Source organism: Mixophyes fleayi, chromosome 9 (assembly GCF_038048845.1).
Source record: "Mixophyes fleayi isolate aMixFle1 chromosome 9, aMixFle1.hap1, whole genome shotgun sequence".
Taxonomy (NCBI): Eukaryota; Metazoa; Chordata; class Amphibia; order Anura; family Limnodynastidae; genus Mixophyes; species Mixophyes fleayi.
In genome coordinates this window covers 13,184,816-13,205,302 of record NC_134410.1, presented here as the reverse complement: position 1 = coordinate 13,205,302, position 20,487 = coordinate 13,184,816, and the positions used below count along the sequence as shown (strand labels likewise).

General features: G+C 42.6%; 1 protein-coding gene across 1 annotated transcript; it reads right to left on the bottom strand.

The window, feature by feature from the left end:
• Nucleotides 1-758: 758 nt before the first annotated feature.
• On the bottom strand, nucleotides 759-20,130 carry LOC142101998 (zinc-alpha-2-glycoprotein-like). The gene is made up of 6 exons (XM_075186502.1): nucleotides 19,993-20,130; nucleotides 18,358-18,613; nucleotides 12,407-12,690; nucleotides 3,359-3,631; nucleotides 1,262-1,367; nucleotides 759-1,187 (listed from the first exon to the last, which is right to left on the bottom strand). The coding sequence occupies exons 1-6, from the start codon at nucleotides 20,048-20,050 to the stop codon at nucleotides 980-982; spliced, it is 1,185 nt and encodes a 394-aa protein (XP_075042603.1). The 5' UTR covers nucleotides 20,051-20,130; the 3' UTR covers nucleotides 759-979.
• Between the last annotated feature and the right edge of the window lie 357 nt (nucleotides 20,131-20,487).

Genomic DNA, 20,487 nt, shown 5'->3' with positions numbered 1-20,487 from the left:
CAGCTCTGCGCATGCCCAGAAAAGTGGGTACACGCATATGCGCCTATTTGCGCAATTGTGACACTTACGCCAGCCTGCGCCTGGAGAGGCGCGACGGGAGAGGGAAGGGCCGTTCTAACGTAGGCTGAGTAAAGTTAGGACATATATACTCCTGTGAAAGCCATATTATGTGCATTTGGTCAAGCGTAGGTGCAAGTAGCAGGCGATGACCATGGTCACCAGCATTAGTGAACCACTTGTGACTGGCTGTTTGCGAATGCACTGATTGGTGCTTTCTTCATGTTCGGGCGTATATGATATTTTTGTATGCATGTATAAGCAAATTAGTTTATTTTACACAATACAGGATGTTATTTTATAACTGATGTATTAGGGAGGTATTTGAAGTTTTATTGATCCCTGGTAGGAAATGTGTATTTTGCAAACAAAACAAATGGTTTAAATCATGGGCGTAAGTGTACGGTACTCATGCCTGGTGTAAACCAGCCGCACATGCTACTGGTGTCGACCTACATGTATCTTGCAATTGCGGCTTTCTTAGTGAACGCAACTTGCGCCTGCATTTTGTTGTGTAATTGTGGACATCTCTACATCAGCCCCAGTATGTACATTTTTACCTGCTTTTCATGACTTTACAGTTCATGTGAGCGACACCTTCTCCAACACGTCATGAAATATTCCAAAATACGAAACATGTTGTTTGTAATATTTCCATAAATGCATAGCATGGATAATGAAGATTAATGTTTGCGGCTATCTAAGGTGTTGCAGCAGTTTATTATATAATAGTGGTAATAGTTCACAAAAGCAATAATTGGCTCATTTGTTTCAAATGTTGTACTTTGTTTTCTATTTCTTGCTAATATACTCAATGTAGCTCTTACATGTAACTTAGACAGCAACAAGTGAAGTGTAAGTGCAAATAGGGCTTAAGGAAAATAAGCTGAAATGTATACAATTTCTAACAAACTTGTTAGGGTTATTTCTTTTCAATCTCAAACAAAATCTTTTCGATCTCCATCCGCGCCTGTCTAAACTGCTTCTGTGTCAGCGCACTGAACCGCGTCATGAGGTGCTGACTGTAGAAATAGACTTCTCGGCTTATCTCATCCTTTCCTGGATTTTTTGGGATGTTTTCACTGGTTGTCATATTATACCGCTGTTCTTCCTGATCATCTGGAGAAGATCTGTGGGTCAAATAAAAGTAAAAATAAAATAAACCAAATTGAATATTGTTATGTCATCTCCTCCTTTGTATTACCTTAAATATTGAATTGACTTCGCCAGAAAGTCTGTAAGACCGGTGTAGAGTTGCCATGTTTGGAGCCCAATTTGAATGTCTTCATGTGACGTCTTCTTTGCTTCGTCTAGAACAAAGTATAGTATTTTACACTTCGCTATACCAGCCAACATCTAATAATGATTCTGCTGCCATCTTTTTTTATTCTCCACTTGTCTTTGTACGGTAAAGAATTATACATAATTAAGAATACCATAGATGACTGTACAACATGTTTTAAGAGTAGGACATGTTAGGCTCTTGTCTGACTAAAAAGAGACAGAAGGATGTCAGCCACAGTAGCTTTAATTAGCATTTTAATTAGTGCTGGTAGTTGAACTCTTTATAAAGGGTTAAATTGGTGTTTCTACATAATTTCTGAGGTTAAAAAGCACGGGCAGCACAGTGGCTTAGTAGTTAGCACTTCTGCCTCACAGCACTGGGGTCATGAGTTCAATTCCCAACCATGGCCTTATCTGTGTGGAGTTTGTATGTTCTCCCCATGTTTGCGTGGGTTTCCTCCGGGTGTTCCGTTTCCCTCCACACTCCAAAAACATACTGGTAGGTTAATTGGCTGCTATCAAATTGACCCTAGTATGTGTGTGTGTGTTAGGGAATTTAGACTGTAAGCTCCAATGGGACACAGAGACTGATGTGAGTGAGTTCTCTGTACAGCGCTGCGGAATTAGGGGCGTTATATAAACAAATGGTGATGATGATATCCATGTTCTCTGCATATTTAAAAAAGTACATTATAGCGTACTTAACAAACATTTAAATATTATTTTTTTGCTATTTATCCATATTATTTTAAAGTCAATTCTTCAGATATAGTTTCCCATAAACTTAGACCTAAACCTGAACCTACTTAGTACACCAGTGGTTGGGGGCCTAAAACACTGGATTAGTGACATAATGTAACTCATCCTACTTATTTTCATTTTTCCATTGTTTCCTTTGGTTTATGACAGTGACAGGCAACATCTCCTTCTTCAGGGGCCACATCTGTGGCCCTCCATCCTTCGAAGGAGAGGCACAGAGGAAGGATGGAGGGCACACCGCACTCCGTCCTCCTCCGTTATGCAGCGTGACCTCTCTGCGTTGTGCAGAGTCTAACAAATATCAAAGCCGTCTAGTGCAGCCAGCTGTCATCTCCAGACGACTGCAGTACATAACAAATAGCATTAACAGAGACATGGGCCACTCCACTCCTAAATGTAAGGTGGCTACCAAAATGTGGACAATGCAATAGAAGGTTTATTATCACTCATCCTCAACTCAAACCATGTCGTGTAGTGGAAACTTCCAAATTTGTGTACGAAGATCACAAGGAAGAAGGTCAGTCAAACTCTTCCAAATATCAAAAAGGTAATTTTCTCTAGAATCCTTCTGTAAGGAGGTTCCAATCCTGTCCATACGAAATATGTGATAAAGCTTTTCCCAAAAAAGTAATAACTCAGGAGGGATGTTCTGGGCCCAAACCTGGTGTATGCTCACATTTTATTGGACATTACTACTACTGGTGGCTTATTACTTACCGATGAAAAAAAGTGGCTTTTATTAGTTACTGCAACTACGATCGGCCAATGACTTGGAAAACATAGTGACAGTGAGAAGTGCCAGCCTGGGGAGTTAGTCTTCATAGCCAACCTGTGACCTGGAATCTAGCAACAAGGGAACTGTCAGAGCAAGTGTCTATAAGCACTTTGACATAATGCCTCTTGTACAAGCTGTCTGACAGTTTTTATAGGAGTGCAAATACTTGGTGCTACTGATGCTCTTTGGTGGTTCAAACTGCCCTAGTGAAGACCTATTGGTGGCTCACAGTAACTTCCCAGTGAAGATTCCCGGTCATTTATAGGTGGCTTATTACTAAAGTATGAATATGGAATGTATTATTCTTGTTTATCTTTATTTAAGCAAAATTTGGGAAAAATGTAATGCACATGCAGGGATCAGGACCACATGCAAAGACCTCAAATTTGAGTAGGTTTGCAACCACTGGTCTATCACAAATTTTCTCTAATTCAAACAAATCCTATAGATTGCTGTATATTCCCCACGCTTGGTAATATTCACCCCACAGAACGCTGAGTGTCTCCTCCAGGCTGCTGTGATCCACATAACAGGAGTAACTGTCCCCATCCCTGGGTATCACTTCCACAGTGACTCTGGTCTGATAAGTGCCGTCAGGGTGGGGGAGGATCTGTTTAACTTCATCTGAGGGAACCTCGTCTCTCCCATTCCTCATCCACCTCACGTCCACAGCTCGGGGGTAAAACCCATAGACCAGACATTGGAGCTTTGTGATATCACCTGACTGGTGACCTGAGACCTTCACGTCTGGCCGAACTAAAAGAGAGAAAATACATTTAATATATATATTGTACATTAGTGATGTCTTGACAGAAGTCTTTTACATGGTAAAGTGTTGTTAATCCGAATGTTCCATAAGGATAATGTACGTGATCTTTGCTTCAAACACAGCCCATGTAAGATGCAAGAAATCTGGATCTCTGTTGCAGTGCCGGATTAAGGGGGAGCATTCCCCGGGCCCCCCTCTCTCTCAGGTGGTACCCGGATGAACCAAGCATGGTGCCAATGGTGCCTCAGCCCATGTTGCAAGGCCTTGAAGCGCTATGGACATGACGTTATTATATCGCAAAGCAGTCAGTGCAAAAGATCCGACTGTTACTGACAGGAACTCACAGAAGAGGAAGAAATAAAAGTAGAGGAAAGAAGAAAAAGTGGACAGGAGTCTGTAAATAAAGTAATACACTACTAGCGGGGGTATAGATGCATGTTCCTAATAATCAATATATTTTTCATATATTTTACCTCCTCTTTATATATGTACTGTGTGTGTGTGTATGTGTGTGTGTATATATATATATATATATATATATATATATAGTCTTCAAACCTTCAAGCGTTCTCTGAAAACCCACCTCTTCAGACAAGCTTATGATATTCCTCAACCACCATCTTAATTTCCCTAGATTACCCTATTACCACCCTCTACACAGCTAACACAAGACAACAACCCTCTGACCAACATTGCCACACACACAGCTCACTCAATACTTTTACCTTTGCATTCTAGCTGGTCCAGTGTGCAATATGATGTAGCACGTGCCCTTGTGTTTCAAATTCCCATTGTCCTATAGATTGTAAGCTTGCGAGCAGGGTTCTCTTACCTCTCTGTATGTATTACCCAGTATTGTTTTATTAATGTTTGTTCCCAATTGTAGAGCACTACGGAATTTGCTGGCGCTATATAAATAAATGTTGATGATGATGATTGATGACGATATTCAGCAAACTATCAGCAAAACAACATAGGGGGGATTGTCTTACAAAGCCTGGTGCCAGATCTATACAATATAAAAGTGTAGGGGGATTTTGATATGACTATTCTGGCACCAAATCTATAAAAGTTACAGGTGGAGTTAGACATGGATGTTCTGGCTCCTAATCTATAAAAATTGTGGTGGGGGGCGTTTGACATGACTTTTATAGTGCCCAATCTGTAAAAAATATGGGTCTGGTTGGGAAAATAGACACTTTTATTTTTATTTATTTTATTTATGCTAATAGATCTAAATGTTTAATGGGAATCCTATTAATTTAATGTGAGGGCTTGTGCGAGGATTCATGTACATAAAGTGAATGCTTTTAATATTGGGGCTGGTTTGGGGGAAGGAGGCCTATTTATTAAACTTAAACACTATTGATTTAAACATGGGTATTATTAATTTAATGGGATAGGGCGGCCTAGTGTTTATTCATTGCTCTGCTTTCCAGGAGGTGAATAATAACTGTCTCTTTTCCAAACAGGGCCCCAACATTCCAGGATCCAACCAATCAGCAACTGACCTGAAGACACCACCAGCAGCAGCAGATAGTCAAGACTGCAAGAACAGGTAGGAAAGAGCAGCACAGAGTTGGAGAACGCTGTAGCGCTTGTAGAGGGCTAGGTGCTGCTGCTAGGAGACATTGTCTACTCACACCAACATATGGAGGAGGGACAACAATCAGAGAGAAATAGGGGACAATGTGAGAGATATGAGTGAGGTAATGCTGTATATGGGCAACACTATCTTTATGTGTATTAGACCATAGGGGCCCACTGTCTTAAGTGCCCTGGGCCCCCTAAAGCCTTTATCCAGTTCTGCTCTGCTGGAACATCTAGTTCTAGTCATACGAGTGCCCAATGTAAGAAGGACACAATAAAATAGGTTTGGTATATGATGAAGACCTGGATCATCATACTAATTCACAGCAGGGGGAACTACCTTCGGGGAATAAAAAAATCTACGCTCATCCTAGTTCTCAGGGTTTACTCCAACTTCACTACAACTGGTACGGATTGTAGGTCTAATTGTGCTTTACTAATAGTAGTCTGCAAAAGACAGATAAATCCCTGCATTCCTTGCATCACTAGGACCCCCTAGTAATGGATAATTGAATTTTGGTGATGACCTAGAAAATTGAACAGACAGACAAATTTCTCAGTTGTAAAAATATGGAAAATATAGCTAAAGGGGAGACCAAATTTCTGGCTTAAAGAGTAATGTAATATCAGTGTTTGACATTAATATCAAAGCCTGTATATTAGAGAATGAATGAAGAGACTACAATTTGTGGAATGAAGGTGCTTCTCTTGCAGATCGCGCAGAGTAGAGATGCCTGAGAGACATTCTTATGTAACAAAACCTGTTTATTACATTTGTACATTTGTAAGTACTGTACAGTAAAGAGCGAGGAGTATGCTAACTGTTCACATATCGGTAATGTGACCTAAGAAATGTGCAAGAATGAGGAGAAAGACTGAAATTATATATTAATCTAGCAACTGCACCCTAAGCCGAGAGCAGGAGCAAGGAGTGTAAATAAAACGTTGTTATTCTAACATACAAGAGGTGGTCTGGCAGTCAATCATTTCAATCTGATTTGTACTTCTATATTTGTGTCCATGAAATTGTGTTAAATTGAGTACATTAAATTGTTGTCAGACATGCATGTACGGGACCCCCCTAGACACCTATGCTCATGCCCAAAGAGCTAGTGTAGCGCCAGATGCATAAACTTCTTACTTTCTTACTTTCATCACGATTGGTCCACCTGCCTTCCGTACAGACTCCTCATGATAACTTCTCACTTCGCTTCAGTCTAGGGGAGATTACTGTGCAATGATACAGAGTGGAAGGAAGAGGGTGTCCGAGGTGATGGCCAGAAGTAGAGACACTGCACTCTACTCCTATCGCCTCTTCTGGGGTATCTACTGAGTCCATCCTCTCATGTACCACTGGGGAGGCATTTTCACATACCTCTGTATACAGCGTGTCCCACTGGAGAGTCTTCACAGGTCTACATTCCACTTCAGGGACCATCTCAATGGGAGACCACTCTTCACAGACTTCTTCGTCCTCCCACTCTTGAAAGGCTTCCTCGTCTTGTGGACAATCACATGCTAAGTGTTCTGAATGATTGCACTTCCAGCACCGCAGTTCTTTTAGCTTCGTCCACTGGACACATCCACCCTTCTTCTGTTTCACTTGCCGCTGCAAGGTGTAGTTCAGGAAGGCTTCCACCTCTTTCTTTGTGATAACAATGCTGGACCCCCAGGTGGGCCATCGTGATCCTGCCAACTACACCAAAATATAGCACCTGTGGGAAACAACAGACGCACACAAACTTCTTATCTTCATCACAATTGGTCCACCTACTGTTTGTACCGACTCCTCAGCATGACTTCCCACGCCGCTACAGTCTAGGAGAAAAACCACAACAAATTACTGAAGTGCAATGATACAGACTGGAAAGAAGGGGGTATTTAAGGTCAGGAGTTTTCTGGCTTGATCCTGCAGCTCTCTGGCTCTGTGCTGTCTGTTGCCATCTTCTGTTTCTTCAGACATCTTCTTTCTTGCTCTCACCGTTTTCTCTTCTCTTTTCCTCTCCGATGTCTTCTTTCTTGATCTTACCAGCTTCTGTCTTGATCGTGGCGTCTCCTTTTCAAACAAAAGAAAAGAGGAAGAGAGTACGGAAGAAGTGCATTATAGTACACACTTCCACAATACACACAGTGACAGGGGGCTACAAAATGGCAACCAACTGGAGGCTCCAGCACGTCAGGTGAAGCTGGTGCTCATGGGACACAGTGACTGAGTGCATTGAATCCAGTCTGAGCAATACCCTTGGGGGCACTTTGTCTAACCATTTCTGGTTAGACAAAGGACAACAAGGGCTATAATCAAGAGATGACCCAGCAACCATCTGTTGAGAGGATTTATGCCCCTCATGAGTGCTTTGAAGGGACTGTACAAATAGACATCCCAGAAGATATTACAGATTACAAATGGCGTAAGCACCACGGTTATTTCCCGGGCCGAATATGGAGCAACAGTTTACCTGGTATTGGGAAAGGTGGTACCACTTGAACTCTAGAGGAATTGGTGATAGTGAGGAGAAGGGAACGCTAGTATGAGAAGAAGCTGTGGCTATGGTGTTCCTGCATGAGATATGGAGAGCAGCAGAGTGAGCCACAACCTTGAGGCTATATATTGCCATTCTTTGAGGAACGGGGTGAGCAAAAAGTGAAAGACGGTGTGTGAGAGATGCCACTCCCATCAGAACCCAGTGCTAACGAGCAAAGGGAAAAGGCAACCCCACTGGCCAAATGCCACCCACTGCTTTTGTAGCAGAGAGAAGCAGTGTCTCAAAAAGGGCCATTTAGAGTCAAGATAGTGCCTTTCTGCCTTTGTGAAGAGTTGGTGAGAGCAGGAGAAGGTTCTGGAGATCCTTTTGGACTTGCTGAAAACCCACTAAGACCCGAACTGGGGGAAAATGGTGAGTGAACCCCATCCAAAGATGTAAGAAACCAGAGCTTTGATGAGCCCACAAAATCCAGTTATGCTGGTGAGTCAGGTGGAGACGACCCTACCCTGTCCAGTCCAAGTAGGTAGCTCCTCATAAAAAGACTGTGTTTCCAGCACGGTTTATGAGTCTGAAGCCTGAGAGTTGTGGAAAGGGTGCAACGCAATGTAAGTGGAAATATATTTTTTTCCTCCTGCGGGATAAACGGCGGATGTACTCCGGGGCCACCTGTAGTGCTTGTACCTGGAGACCTTGGAAACCAGCTGGAAGCAAAATTGAATAAACCATCGGTTGTACATTACATGTGCTCCAAGAAGACAGATTATTACTTCACTCTTTGGCTTAATCTGGAGCTTTTGTTGCCACTTGTTATTGACTGTTGGATTGATAATATAAGTGCCAGCTCTGTACCCCTATCGCTGTGTGAGACAACACCGACTTGTGAGAAAAATCTGAGCTCCTGATGACACAGGATACTAACAGATAAGCTTTAAAGATTTTATATCTGGTACGCATATTACATTTGTATGGTGCCGGTACCCCTGAGTGCACTTATTCGTTGATTCACCCTAACCTGTGTGTCTGTACCCACGTGGTGATTCTTATTTCTACTATTTGGTACATCAGTCTGTATTTTTATATACAGTATTATGCTATGTGGCGCCCCCTCTCGCTTATTTTTGTTCTAGGAAATATATTCTTGTTTAATAAAATCTTTTTGTTACATTTGAAATTGGACTTTTCCTAAGTACTGTGCAGGAGATGGTGAGTAGCATGAGAACTATTCACATATTTACAACTGTATTATAAGAGATCTGCAGGAGTGAGAAGGACTGTACTTATCTGTTAAGGCATGCTTGCTTCCTTTCTGGACCTCCTGGAGAGGAGGTCCAACCAAGAGACAAGTGCATCATGATGAAGCAATTTGCATCAACGCAAACCCGCTCTCACTGTGCAATAACACAATTTGCATCATCTGGGAGGGTGGCACACTCTAACAGGAGCCAGGGAAGATTTGCCAAAATTCAAGAGCCTCTCAGATTTTCTGGGACTGCATGCAAGTGTGTATTAAAGTAGAAAATGCAACTTAAGCCAAATTCTGGAGGAAGAAAGGGTATAAACAAAATGCTGTCATTCTTACATACAAGAGATTGTGTGGCACTCAATCATTGAGGTGTCTGTTTTGTACTGCACCAATCCCACTACTTGTTTGCTTTGATGTTTTGACACCAGCTAATAAGAAGTTGCAGAAAGAAAACTACGGATCCAATGCAGGAATTGGGGCCACTTGTCAATTTACCTCATTAGATTTTGGATAACTATTTACAGGTATAATCTAGTCTCCTACCAAATAGGGAAGCTGGATGCAGCAAGAGATGTCAGACAACAAGTGAGTTCTAGAAGTATAAGGATTCTGATCCATGATTCATTAAGGAGATTTTGAGCGTATAATCCACACGATTACTCTGCGCATGTCTAGACTCGGACCATAAGTCAAAGAACGCAGCAATGTTCAATTCATCTTCCAGCACAAAGAACACTTACTACAGCCTACGATTTCAGGAAGGGAACGTGGAGGGGAAGGGATGTACGCTCATAATCTATGTAAGGGCGCATCAAGTACAGCAAAAATGAAATTGAATTGACAACAGCGTCTGTAGAGCTACTTTCCTATAAAAAAAAATACCAAGTACAATTGTTGGCCAGGGAAAAAACGACAGTGGAAATCAAAGTAGTTATTTATCACATCACGTGTGGGTTTTTTCTTCACTTTTTGATGTTGTTTGTTTCACCTAATACACCATGTTGAAAAAATAAATGCTTTCCTTGGTTATTTGTCCATTTACTGTAAGCATTACATTTGAAGCAAAGCCTAAACGGTACTTACATGTAAAGTATGATGAAATCAGGTTCTTTATAGCCAGAAGAATCTTGGAAATTTGGAGGACCAGGATTGACTTCATCCACCTCCTGGTCAGCAACTTCTGCCTCTTCCACCCATGGTCACCCACTAAGGATAGCAATGTTATGAAATACCACACACAGGAATTATGTAGCATACACTATTGGGCGCATACATAAGAGTGCCACCAGACAGGTCAAGGCAGCGGTATCTGGCCTTCAAAAGGCCAAAAGTCGGCTCTATAACTGATCTACTGGACATATGCGCCGAATTGTGTGAGACTTCTTGCTCTCTGTGTGAATTTAAAATGAGAGTAAGGAACCATGGGTGGAAAGGGTATGCGTTGTCTCCTACAAAGATTTATTTCTATATAGACATACTTACTACTAGCATTGATTTGTAATCACAAATTTTCGGTAACATAACTATATATATATATATATATATATATATATATATTTAAATGAGAGAGAGAGAGAGAGAGAGATTAAAAATGACGGGAAAATTATGAAACATGACAATTTACTTAGAATAAAGAAAAATGAGGACCACATTACAAATCTATGGTACTGCTTAGGCATACATAGTAGACGACATAGACAAGCCGTTCACAAGCTTTATAAACAAACATCTGCACTGCAAATGTATGCAACCATGGAACTAGACAACAGACATATAACATTTTACATTAGGCAACAGCATTGCTAATGTGTGAAATCGCTATGTTGCAAATCTATGAAAATTATTGTAAAGGCTGAAACAATTTCAAGCATTTGCACATGATTAACGTATGCAATGCTTTTTAAATGTTAAAGGATGCACCTACCTCTTTAGTATAGAAATGCACTTGTCTCAAATTGTTCTTACGCGTGGGATTTTACGAAATGGCACTATAGTAATATAATGGGATGAGTGGTGTCAGGTGTGCAGGTGAATTGTCAATTCTCTCTTTAGAGGACGACAGAGTGGCCCTCAGAAATTGCTGGTCCCAGTAGAAATGTAATAGACAGGGCCCCCCTCCTTCTTCCTCTACCCAACATTTACCCCTCCCCCATTCTGTCCAGCCACACCCAGCAACCCCCTTGTCCCCGGTTCTGTCTAACCCCGGTTCTGTCTAACCACTGCAGTAGTTAATTTACGTCTCTTCCTCTCTGCTTCTTCTTACTGGCGCTTTTCAGTTTCTCTCCATTGACAGCATTATGATGTGATTAGTTATGTGATGTCACCGACCCTGCTGGGAGCAGGGAGCCTCTCTGACTTGTCGCGGCACTCTGTCCTGGAGCCGGGCGCGTCTCTCGGGAAGCAGTGCGCTTGTTGGTCGGCTGGGACAGGAGCAAATGGTGGCAACTGTGGTGCCCCCCACATCTTGGGAGTGGAGGCGGATTCGCTGCCACATTGCTTAATTCAGCATGGAGGCTCCCCCCCCCCCCCACTTCTCAGGGACAGCTGCTTAGAAAGGAGCCAGCCATGTCCCTTAATTCACTCCGGAGACCATCCTGCCCTAATAAATCTGTTTGAGCACAGTGCTGGTGGGGCCCCATAGTGCTGTACTCCTTGTACCCCCCTGATGGCTGCCCTGGATGACAAGGCTTGTGAATGCTGTGTTGGGTCATCACTATCATCCTTGAGTTACACTTGACTTTGAGCAGGTGCGAACCTTACGTCTGACAAACAGTATACTTCTGTGTGCATTGGAGCCAGGGCCGGATTAACCCGAGGTCTAACTAGGCTATAGCCCAGGGGGCCTCGGGCATCCAGGGGGCCCTTCAAACTCCTCAGCAGCATTATTGATCGGTCGGGGGCGCCCCCGGCCCGATCAATGCTGCTGAGTACTGTCAGTGCAGTCCTCCGTCCCGGCGCGCTGTAGTCTGCTTAGTGAGGATATCTCACGAGAGTTCATGAACTCTCGCGAGATCTCCTCAGTAAGGAGCTTACAGCGCGCCGGGACGGAGGACTGCACTGACAGGTAAGTGCTTGGGGGGTCCTCGCGGGGGGCGGCGGATGGCTCACATTGGGGGCCTCGCGGGGAATGGAGGGCCCCTTAGCCCAGGGGCCTCCATTCCCTTAATCCGGCCCTGATTGGAGCTGAAATTGCATGTATGATGTATGATGAGGTGTATGATGAGGTGTAATATAACATAATACAGGTATAAAGATACTGTGTATATTGTGTGGTGTCACCTCTCTTCTCCAGATTATCTCTCCCATTGTTATAACACTGAATACATGACATTATAATGTAATGAGACACATGAGGAAATGATCAGTATAACTGATAGGAATGTATGATGATGTGTAATATAATGTAATACAGGTATATAGATACTGTGTATAATGTGTGGTGTCACCTCTCCTCTGCAGATCATCTCTCCCATAGTTGATGTATTTCTCCAGCCACTCGATACATTCATTCTCCAGATAATTCTTGGTTCTCTCTCCATAACGTACATCTGGACTGTTCCATTTCTGTGTAGAGACCTGAGCCTCAAACATGGTGGGGATATAAACCCCTCTCTCTGTGTCCAGGTAAATTAAATCTCTCTCATCATATCCGAACTGCTCATACCCCGCGGTGCTGCCGTCATCTCTCAGCTCACAGCCGTACATCCACTGGAAGGAATGGAAACCTGCACAGAACAATATCACAAGCTGTGTGTCATGTGAGTATATGTGTGTGCACTTGTCTTCTGCAACCTAACCAGGAAATCTGCATTTTTCATGAATAATTAGTGTCACTGAACTATTTTTCAATTAGATTTTCACAGCAAAAAGAGTCTCATCCCTTTGTCCTGATATTATTATTATTTATTTCTATGGTGCCACAGTGCTCCCCAGCACCGGACAGTGGATAAACAGGGCATATATAAAACAGGGACAAACAAGGTAGACAAAAAAAATTCAGATGTGAGAGAGCTCACAATCCAGTGGGAAAAGGGCAGAGCTGAGACAACAGATGCGAGTGTGACTCAGAGTGGACACTGGAACAGCAGCTAGGTTGTACTAGTGTGAGTAGGGTAGGCTCTAGTAAAGAGGTGGCTTCTCAGAGAGCATTTTGAATATTTTAAGGCTGGGAGAAGGTCTGATCATGCATGGTATGAAATTCTTTAAGTAGGTAATGACAGGGCCGTACCGAGAGCGGTGCGACTGCCCAGGGCGCAATGCTGAGGGGGCGCCACGGCCACCAGCCATTTGCCCCAATCACAGCGGATGACAGGAGGAGGAGAGGATGACAGGAGCAGGAGAGGATGACAGGAGGAGGAGAGGGGGAGCGGATGACAGGAGGAGAGGGAGAGCGGATGACAGGAGGAGGAGAGGATGACAGGAGCAGGAGAGGATGACAGGAGGAGGAGAGGGGGAGCGGATTACAGGAGGAGAGGGAGAGCGGATGACAGGAGGAGGAGAGGATGACAGGAGGAGAGGGGGAGCGGATGACAGGAGGAGAGTGAGAGCGGATGACAGGAGGAGGAGAGAATGACAGGAGGAGGAGAGGGGGAGCAGATGACAGGAGGAGGAGAGGAGGAGCGGAGGACAGGAGGAGCAGATGGAGAGCGGATGACAGGAGGAGGAGAGGATGACAGGAGGAGGAGAGAATGACAGGAGGTGGAGAGGGGGAGCAGATGACAGGAGGAGGAGAGGAGGAGCGGAGGACAGGAGGAGCATAGGGAGAGCGGATGACAGGAGGAGGAGAGGATGACAGGAGGAGGAGAGGGGGAGCGGATGACAGGAGGAGGAGAGAATGACAGGAGGAGGAGAGGGGGAGCAGATGACAGGAGGAGGAGAGGAGGAGCGGAGGACAGGAGGAGCAGATGGAGAGCGGATGACAGGAGGAGGAGAGGATGACAGGAGGAGGAGAGAATGACAGGAGGAGGAGCGGAGGACAGGAGGAGCATAGGGAGAGCGGATGACAGGAGGAGGAGAGAATGACAGAAGGAGGAGAGGGGGAGCGGATGACAGGAGGAGGAGAGAATGACAGAAGGAGGAGAGGGGGAGTGTGATGATGCAGAGGGGGCAGAGTGAGGATGCAGAGGGGGCAGAGTGAGGATGCAGACGGGGCAGAGTGAGGATGCAGAGGGGGCAGAGTGAGGATGCAGACGGGGCAGAGTGAGGATGCAGACGGGGCAGAGTGAGGATGCAGAGGGGGCAGAGTGAGGATGCAGAGGGGGCAGAGTGAGGGGATATGAAGGAGGGCACAGAGTGTGTGGATATGAAGGAGGGCACAGAGTGTGTGGATATGAAGGAGGGCACAGAGTGTGTGGATGAAGGGGCACAGTGTGAGTTAGCTGTAAATTATTCTTTGACAGAAATATAATTGAAAAAAAAATATAAAAATATTATTTTCCCTTGGATTTATTTGTATTATTTTTGCTAAATAAGTATTCTGTTCTGACCTAAATACTTATTATGTTTTTTTGACCCAACTACTTATAAAACGGGACTGCTTGGTAATTATTTTGGAGGGGTACCTTGAAAAAATTATGGAGACTCTAAGGGTGGCACGAACTGCAAAAGTTTGGGAACCACTGGCTTAGACAATGATGCTGTATGGACTGAGCTGCTGTCTTGCAGATAAAAATTGGTATCTGCAAGTGATTTTGTCCTTGGAGAATTATTACTATACATGATAGATGGTATACTATTATAGCTGTTATGAGTTAAATCGCTAGGACAGTTTGCAGGTTAGTATCACAGATTAATTTTTTTTGGGGGGGGAGGGGCGCCAGTGGTGTCTCTCACCCAGGGCACTAAAATGTCTATTTACAGCTCTAGGTAATGGTATGGGGAAAGTCTTGTCAGTGGGAGTGAGGTCGTTATGAGTAGAGGTGAGGAACAGGTACAGAGGTGTGTGAGATAGTATTTTTTAAATGAGATGTATGAAGGGATGGTGTTGTTAAGGTCTTTGTAGGTGAAGGTAAGAAATTTGAATTGCATTCCTGAGGATTATGGGAGCCAGTGTAGGGATTTGCAGACAGGTGTGGTGGATTTGAAGATCAAACTTGCTGTAGTCTTTAGGACAGATAGGTAATGGGAATGTCAGGTAGGAAGATGTTGCGATAGTTTGAGGCTAGTGATGATAATAGAAGAATGGATAAGAGTTTTGGTTGCATCTTGGGTAAGTGAAGAGCGTATTCTGGCATTATTTCAAACGTGGAGGCTGCAGGACTCTAAGGGGTCTATTTATGACCCTTCGTTTTTTCCAGTTGAAACTTTTCAATCCTTATCTCCTTGATAAGGATTGAAAAGTAACGGCAATGTATTAAAAGAAATCTCAGGGACAGCAGTGCCGATAACCTGCTGTCCCTGAGAAGTGACTCACCAGTGTATCGCAGTCTTATCTCCTTCTTGAAAGCTGCAGGGATCTTCTCTTGTGTTTGTTTTGTTTACTGCCCATGCGCTGACAGTAAATGCCAGGCATACTAAACCTCACATTCTTTAATTTAGAAAAAGCAATATTTTTTTTTATAAAATGTACATTAAACTGCTAGATGGGTATATTCCATTCTAAAAAAATAAATAAAATGTCTGGAAAAATAAAATAAAGTTAACTAAATGAATGCTTTACTTACTCTGTACTTGTAATTAATAGCAGAGATAATAGCAGAGGCAATCTGTCTCTCTGCATCAGTGACCAGAGCAGTGAACTCTGACATGTGACAGGGAGGGATCACATCCCTCCACCCCTCCACACAGACGCCGACCAGCTCTACTGAGCTGACAGGTGAGAAAACTCTCAGTTATGAAAATGTACGCCAGCTTCAGATGGCGCCAGCTTCAGATGGCGTACATTTTCAATTAGAAATTGAGAAAGATTTCAATGGACTGAGTTTGATACATAGCGATACTGAGCGCTCCCCAGTCCCCATACATTGTTATGGGGAGCGCTCAGATAAACGGTAATAGGTGCAAAGCAGCAGATATATCTCCGAAATCTGCTGCGATGTTAGCTTAATACATAATGATTTTACCGGAAAAGCCCCGAAAACGTTGTTTTCGTGGCTTTACAAGGGGGAAAACTTTAATAAATAGACCCCTAAGAGAGACTGGCAGTGAGGAGGTGAGCATTGGGTGGAGACAAGGCTGACACCAAGGCAACAGGCGTGGGAAACTGTGGAAATTGTGGAGTGTTGAAAAGAAAAGAGATATGAGGGAAGGTGGTGACAAGCTCTGTTTTGGACATGTTGAGCTTTAGGTAATATGAGGATACCAGGGGGTTAGAGCCTGAACTCACTAAATACCCCTGACACCTTAGGGTTCTTTGAATCACATAGGCAAGAAGAGACGGATGATACAACTGCAAACAATAGCTAACACTATCATAAAAATAACTTGAAATCATCACCAGCAGCTTAACGAAATTCAAAAGAACCCCCACAGTATCCCAGAGTCAATATGACAATAACTGTTATATAAATAATATAAATTACTTAACCAGACCCACTTGTAAAGTTCCCAGGCCAAGTTGTCCTATAGGGTAATGGTTAAACAGTATATGGCCAAGCCGCAGCTGGGAAGTTTCCCTGCCAAGCTGTAGTTCTAAATCTTGGGTCTTACGGGTCTTGGCCGCTTGGCCTTAAGATCTTAATCACAGTGATAGAAGTCTGGACCCCAGTCACCCTACTCCAGCAGGCACACCAGGAATGCTGACCATGGGCAGCTCCTGTTGGAGCAGAGTTTTTCCAGATGAAGTTGCGAATAAGATACCAGGTTTAAAGCAGGAACCACAATTGAGCTAGTAAGAGATGATACTCTCACACAAACTGTACAGAATCTCCACGATGGTAATCCCACCCTGCAGTGTTATGGGTATCATCAATGTAGACGTGGTTCTGGAGACTGCATGAGCAAACTAGTTCACCAAGAGAAGAGGCATGCAGTGAGAAAGAGCAGAGAGCCAAGAACAGAGCCTTGTGAGACACCAACGTATAGTAGGAGCGTAGGGGAGGATGTACCAGAGGTAGAGGCACTAAAGGAGTGGTTTGTAGGTAGGAAGAGAAGCAGGAAAGAACTGTATCACAGAGACCAAAGGAGTGAAGGGTATGCAGGAGAAAAGTATAATCAACAGTGGTGAAAGTGACATAGAGCTCAAGGAGGATGCATATGAAGCAGTGATCATTAGACTTTACAGTGAATAGATCGTGGTCACTTTTGTGAAGGCACCTCAGTGAGATCTTGAGAACAGAAACCCGATTGTAGCGAGATCAGAAGGCAGTGAGAGGAGAGATAGCGAGTTAGGTGCTTAAACACAAGCTGGCCAAGTAGTTTGGAGGCTAAAGGTTCTGGCCTAAGGAGATATCCTGTCAAATGGTGTCAATTTTATCTTTATAAAATGTCAGGTCATGGGCTGTGAGGTAGGAATGAGAGGTGGGGAGAGTCACCGGTTGAAGGTGGCAAAGAGGTGTTGGGGCTTAGAAGACTGGGTGGATATTAGAGAAGTGTAGTAAGTTTGCTTTGCAAGTGAGGGTCAGCGTTGTAAGGTAAAAGGAAGAATTTGTAGTGAAGGAAGTTGGCATAGGAATGGAATTTCCAATAGTGGAGCTGAGCAGTGCAGGAGTACGTCTGCAGGTAGAAGGTCTGCTTGGTATTCTACAGTGGCTGGAGCTGCATTGTCTATGGCTGATGTGAGTGTGTTGCTGTAAAAAGAGGTCTTTTGTATAACTGACCAAATGAGCAATTTGACCAATTAACTAATCATGATACTGCATCTCTGCACTAAATGTTGCGTTCAAATCAGATAGAAGCAAATTCTGGCAAGACATGGCCAAAGCCTTGTTGTCTTTGTGAAACAAACTGACCAGACACAGATACATGCCTAAATGGATCATTTGTATTTTTTAGCATGCGAGAGAATACATTGTGAATGCCTTCCTCTTTCTAACAAGTATTCGTGCCCAACTCAGACCACTGACAAATCAGTTTCTATAGTAGAACTGGTGTGATGTCAGCATTAGGAGAGGGGATTGAAGATAAATACATTAGAATCTTATATAAACTTGACCCATCCCAGGCTCCAATGGTAAATAATATCCAGTCTGTCATTTGACTGTTCACCAGCATGTTATGAATAAGAAATATGGAAAAGGTTAGGGGGCTTCTATTTAAAGAGTGGGCGCGGACAGCCCCTTTATTAGCTCTACACAATCTAAATTCAGTAATTTATTTACTTGTAGCATTAAAACATATTCACACACACAAAGTATCTTATATTGTTTTGTGTGAGTGCTGAATTCAGTATATGTTGTGTGAATAGTATTGTTTTGTAGTGTGTGCAGAAACATATACAGTGTAGGATGTCTCATCTCTGGTGTTGTTGAAGCGAATTATCGCTGTTCTCACGTTGTGCCTGAATATAGGCTCTTGGTCTTTACCAATCTGTGTCTCATCATCCCAGTACTGCGATCCCTCGTTGTCCATCCACGGAGCCACAGGACGGAAGCGTCTAGAGTCGCTGTTATAACTCACAATCTGCTGATCATCCACATATCCAACTATAGAGAACACAGGCAGCCCCCATCCTTTACCTGAGACCCCGGTGTAATAATACCGCAGAGAGTGACTGTCTGAGAGAGACATAGAGACTATGTCATGCAAATTACGGCAATAGATTTAAACGGTCATCATTTGGGAATAAACAGTGTCAGTCTGACATCACACATGAAATTAAAATATACAATTAAGACATAGAGGGAAACAGTATAAGTCATATACCTTATAAAAAATAAACCTTTATATATTGACTTAGATGTTTGAGGTGTTATGGGATAAAAGTGCAGGGGAAAGGCCCAAGGATATAAGCGTGGTGTTATACTATATCTACAGGGATAGTCATTATGCATAAATGTTAAATAAGGTGTAGACCATTTTATTCAGCTCCCAGACTAGGATGAGTTACAGGGTCTGCCCTTAGGGTCTGGATTCTAAGACTACTAGGGCTAGATTTACTAAACTGCGGGTTTGAAAAAGTGAAGATGTTGCCTATAGCAACCAATCAGATTCTAGTTATCATTTATCTAGTGCATTCTACAAAATGACAGCTAGAATCTGATTGGTTGCTATAGGCAACATCTCCACTTTTTCAACCCCGCAGTTTAGTAAATATACCCCCTAAACTTTACATGGATACCAAGTGTGAGCACTGTATTGGAGGTTTTGTTCATGTCTTGGGATGTAATAACATTAATCTGTAAAATTTTCACTGTTATATTATTTATTCTTTTTTTTTTTACTTTATTTATCTGTATTCATATTGATCATAACCTCATAAACAAGTCTACGCAATTCCTGTAGAGCGCACACAGTATTATTGTTTCTTTCTCCGTCCTCTAGCAATTTACTCATTCTCAATAATCAGTATAATACATGACATGTGATATGGAGAAATTCTACCCTGTGATTTACTAAGTCACCGATTAACTGAAATACACAAACAGCAATTTCCTTATATTGTGCCTGAGTCCGGGGCATAGGTCAATGAAACTCTGGGATCGCAAACATAGAAATAATCATTAAACTTAGGGAGGGAGACAAGAGGTAGAAATGCTACAGATTAATATTTTATTTAAACTGTGCTAATTGTGGAGCGTTACAAGTTAGTTAAAGTGTAAAAATTAATGGTATACCCTTATTTTTAATATATGGATTCATTTTCAATTATTCCAGTTTTATATGTTTTCAGATAAACTTTTTGGCATCTGAGATAAGGTGAAATATTTAGCTTTATATTGAGGATAAACAATATATGAGGTTAGACAGTCTGTGGATCGCTAGCTGTAGAGACCGGCATGCTAGAACCTGTATCTCCATAATAACTGTAGTGCCACAGTAATAACAACAATAATAATAATAATAATAATAATAATAATAATAATACAATCTTCTAAGACTTTTTTGCACCCTATAGATACATAAAGAATACAAGCTGCACTCTTTGTATACTCACCACCATATATTCTGGACACACAGAAAGTGAGAACAAGTAAGAGGTGAAACATCTTCATCTTTGTGCCAGTGATGAACAGCGTTGTTCCCAGCAAAGTGATGTAGATATAGTGGGAAAAAGAACACTGATCAGTTGCCACGTTTCTCTATGTCCAGTTGAAAGTTACTATTGGCTAGATCACCAGTTACAAGGCAGAATAAACTCAAAAGTAAGCCTAATGTTGTAAAAAAAAAAGTGTTTGCTGAAATGTTAGACGGATGTGAATAACATACCTCCCAACTGTCCTGATTTAAGAGAGACAGTACCAATTTCAATGTCCCGCAGATCAGATTTTATCCTGATGAAAATCATCCTCATCAACTTGTTCAAAATCAACACATCCATTATCATCATCATCATCCTCCTCAAGTTATAGTATTGTAAGAACTTCACAGAAGCATCCTCAATTTCTAAATCACCATATGTGCCTCTAAATATTTTATATTTTATTTTATA

Excerpts from the sequence above, each read along its gene's own strand:
- LOC142101998 (XM_075186502.1), bottom strand. The coding sequence starts at position 20,050 with ATGAAGATGTTTCACCTCTTACTTGTTCTCACTTTCTGTGTGTCCAGA. Across the intron at positions 18,614-19,992 it reads TGTGTCCAGAATATATGGTG|ACAGTCACTCTCTGCGGTAT; the intron begins GTGAGTATACAA and ends TGTCTCTCTCAG. Across the intron at positions 1,188-1,261 it reads AAGTCAATTCAATATTTAAG|ATCTTCTCCAGATGATCAGG; the intron begins GTAATACAAAGG and ends TTTGACCCACAG.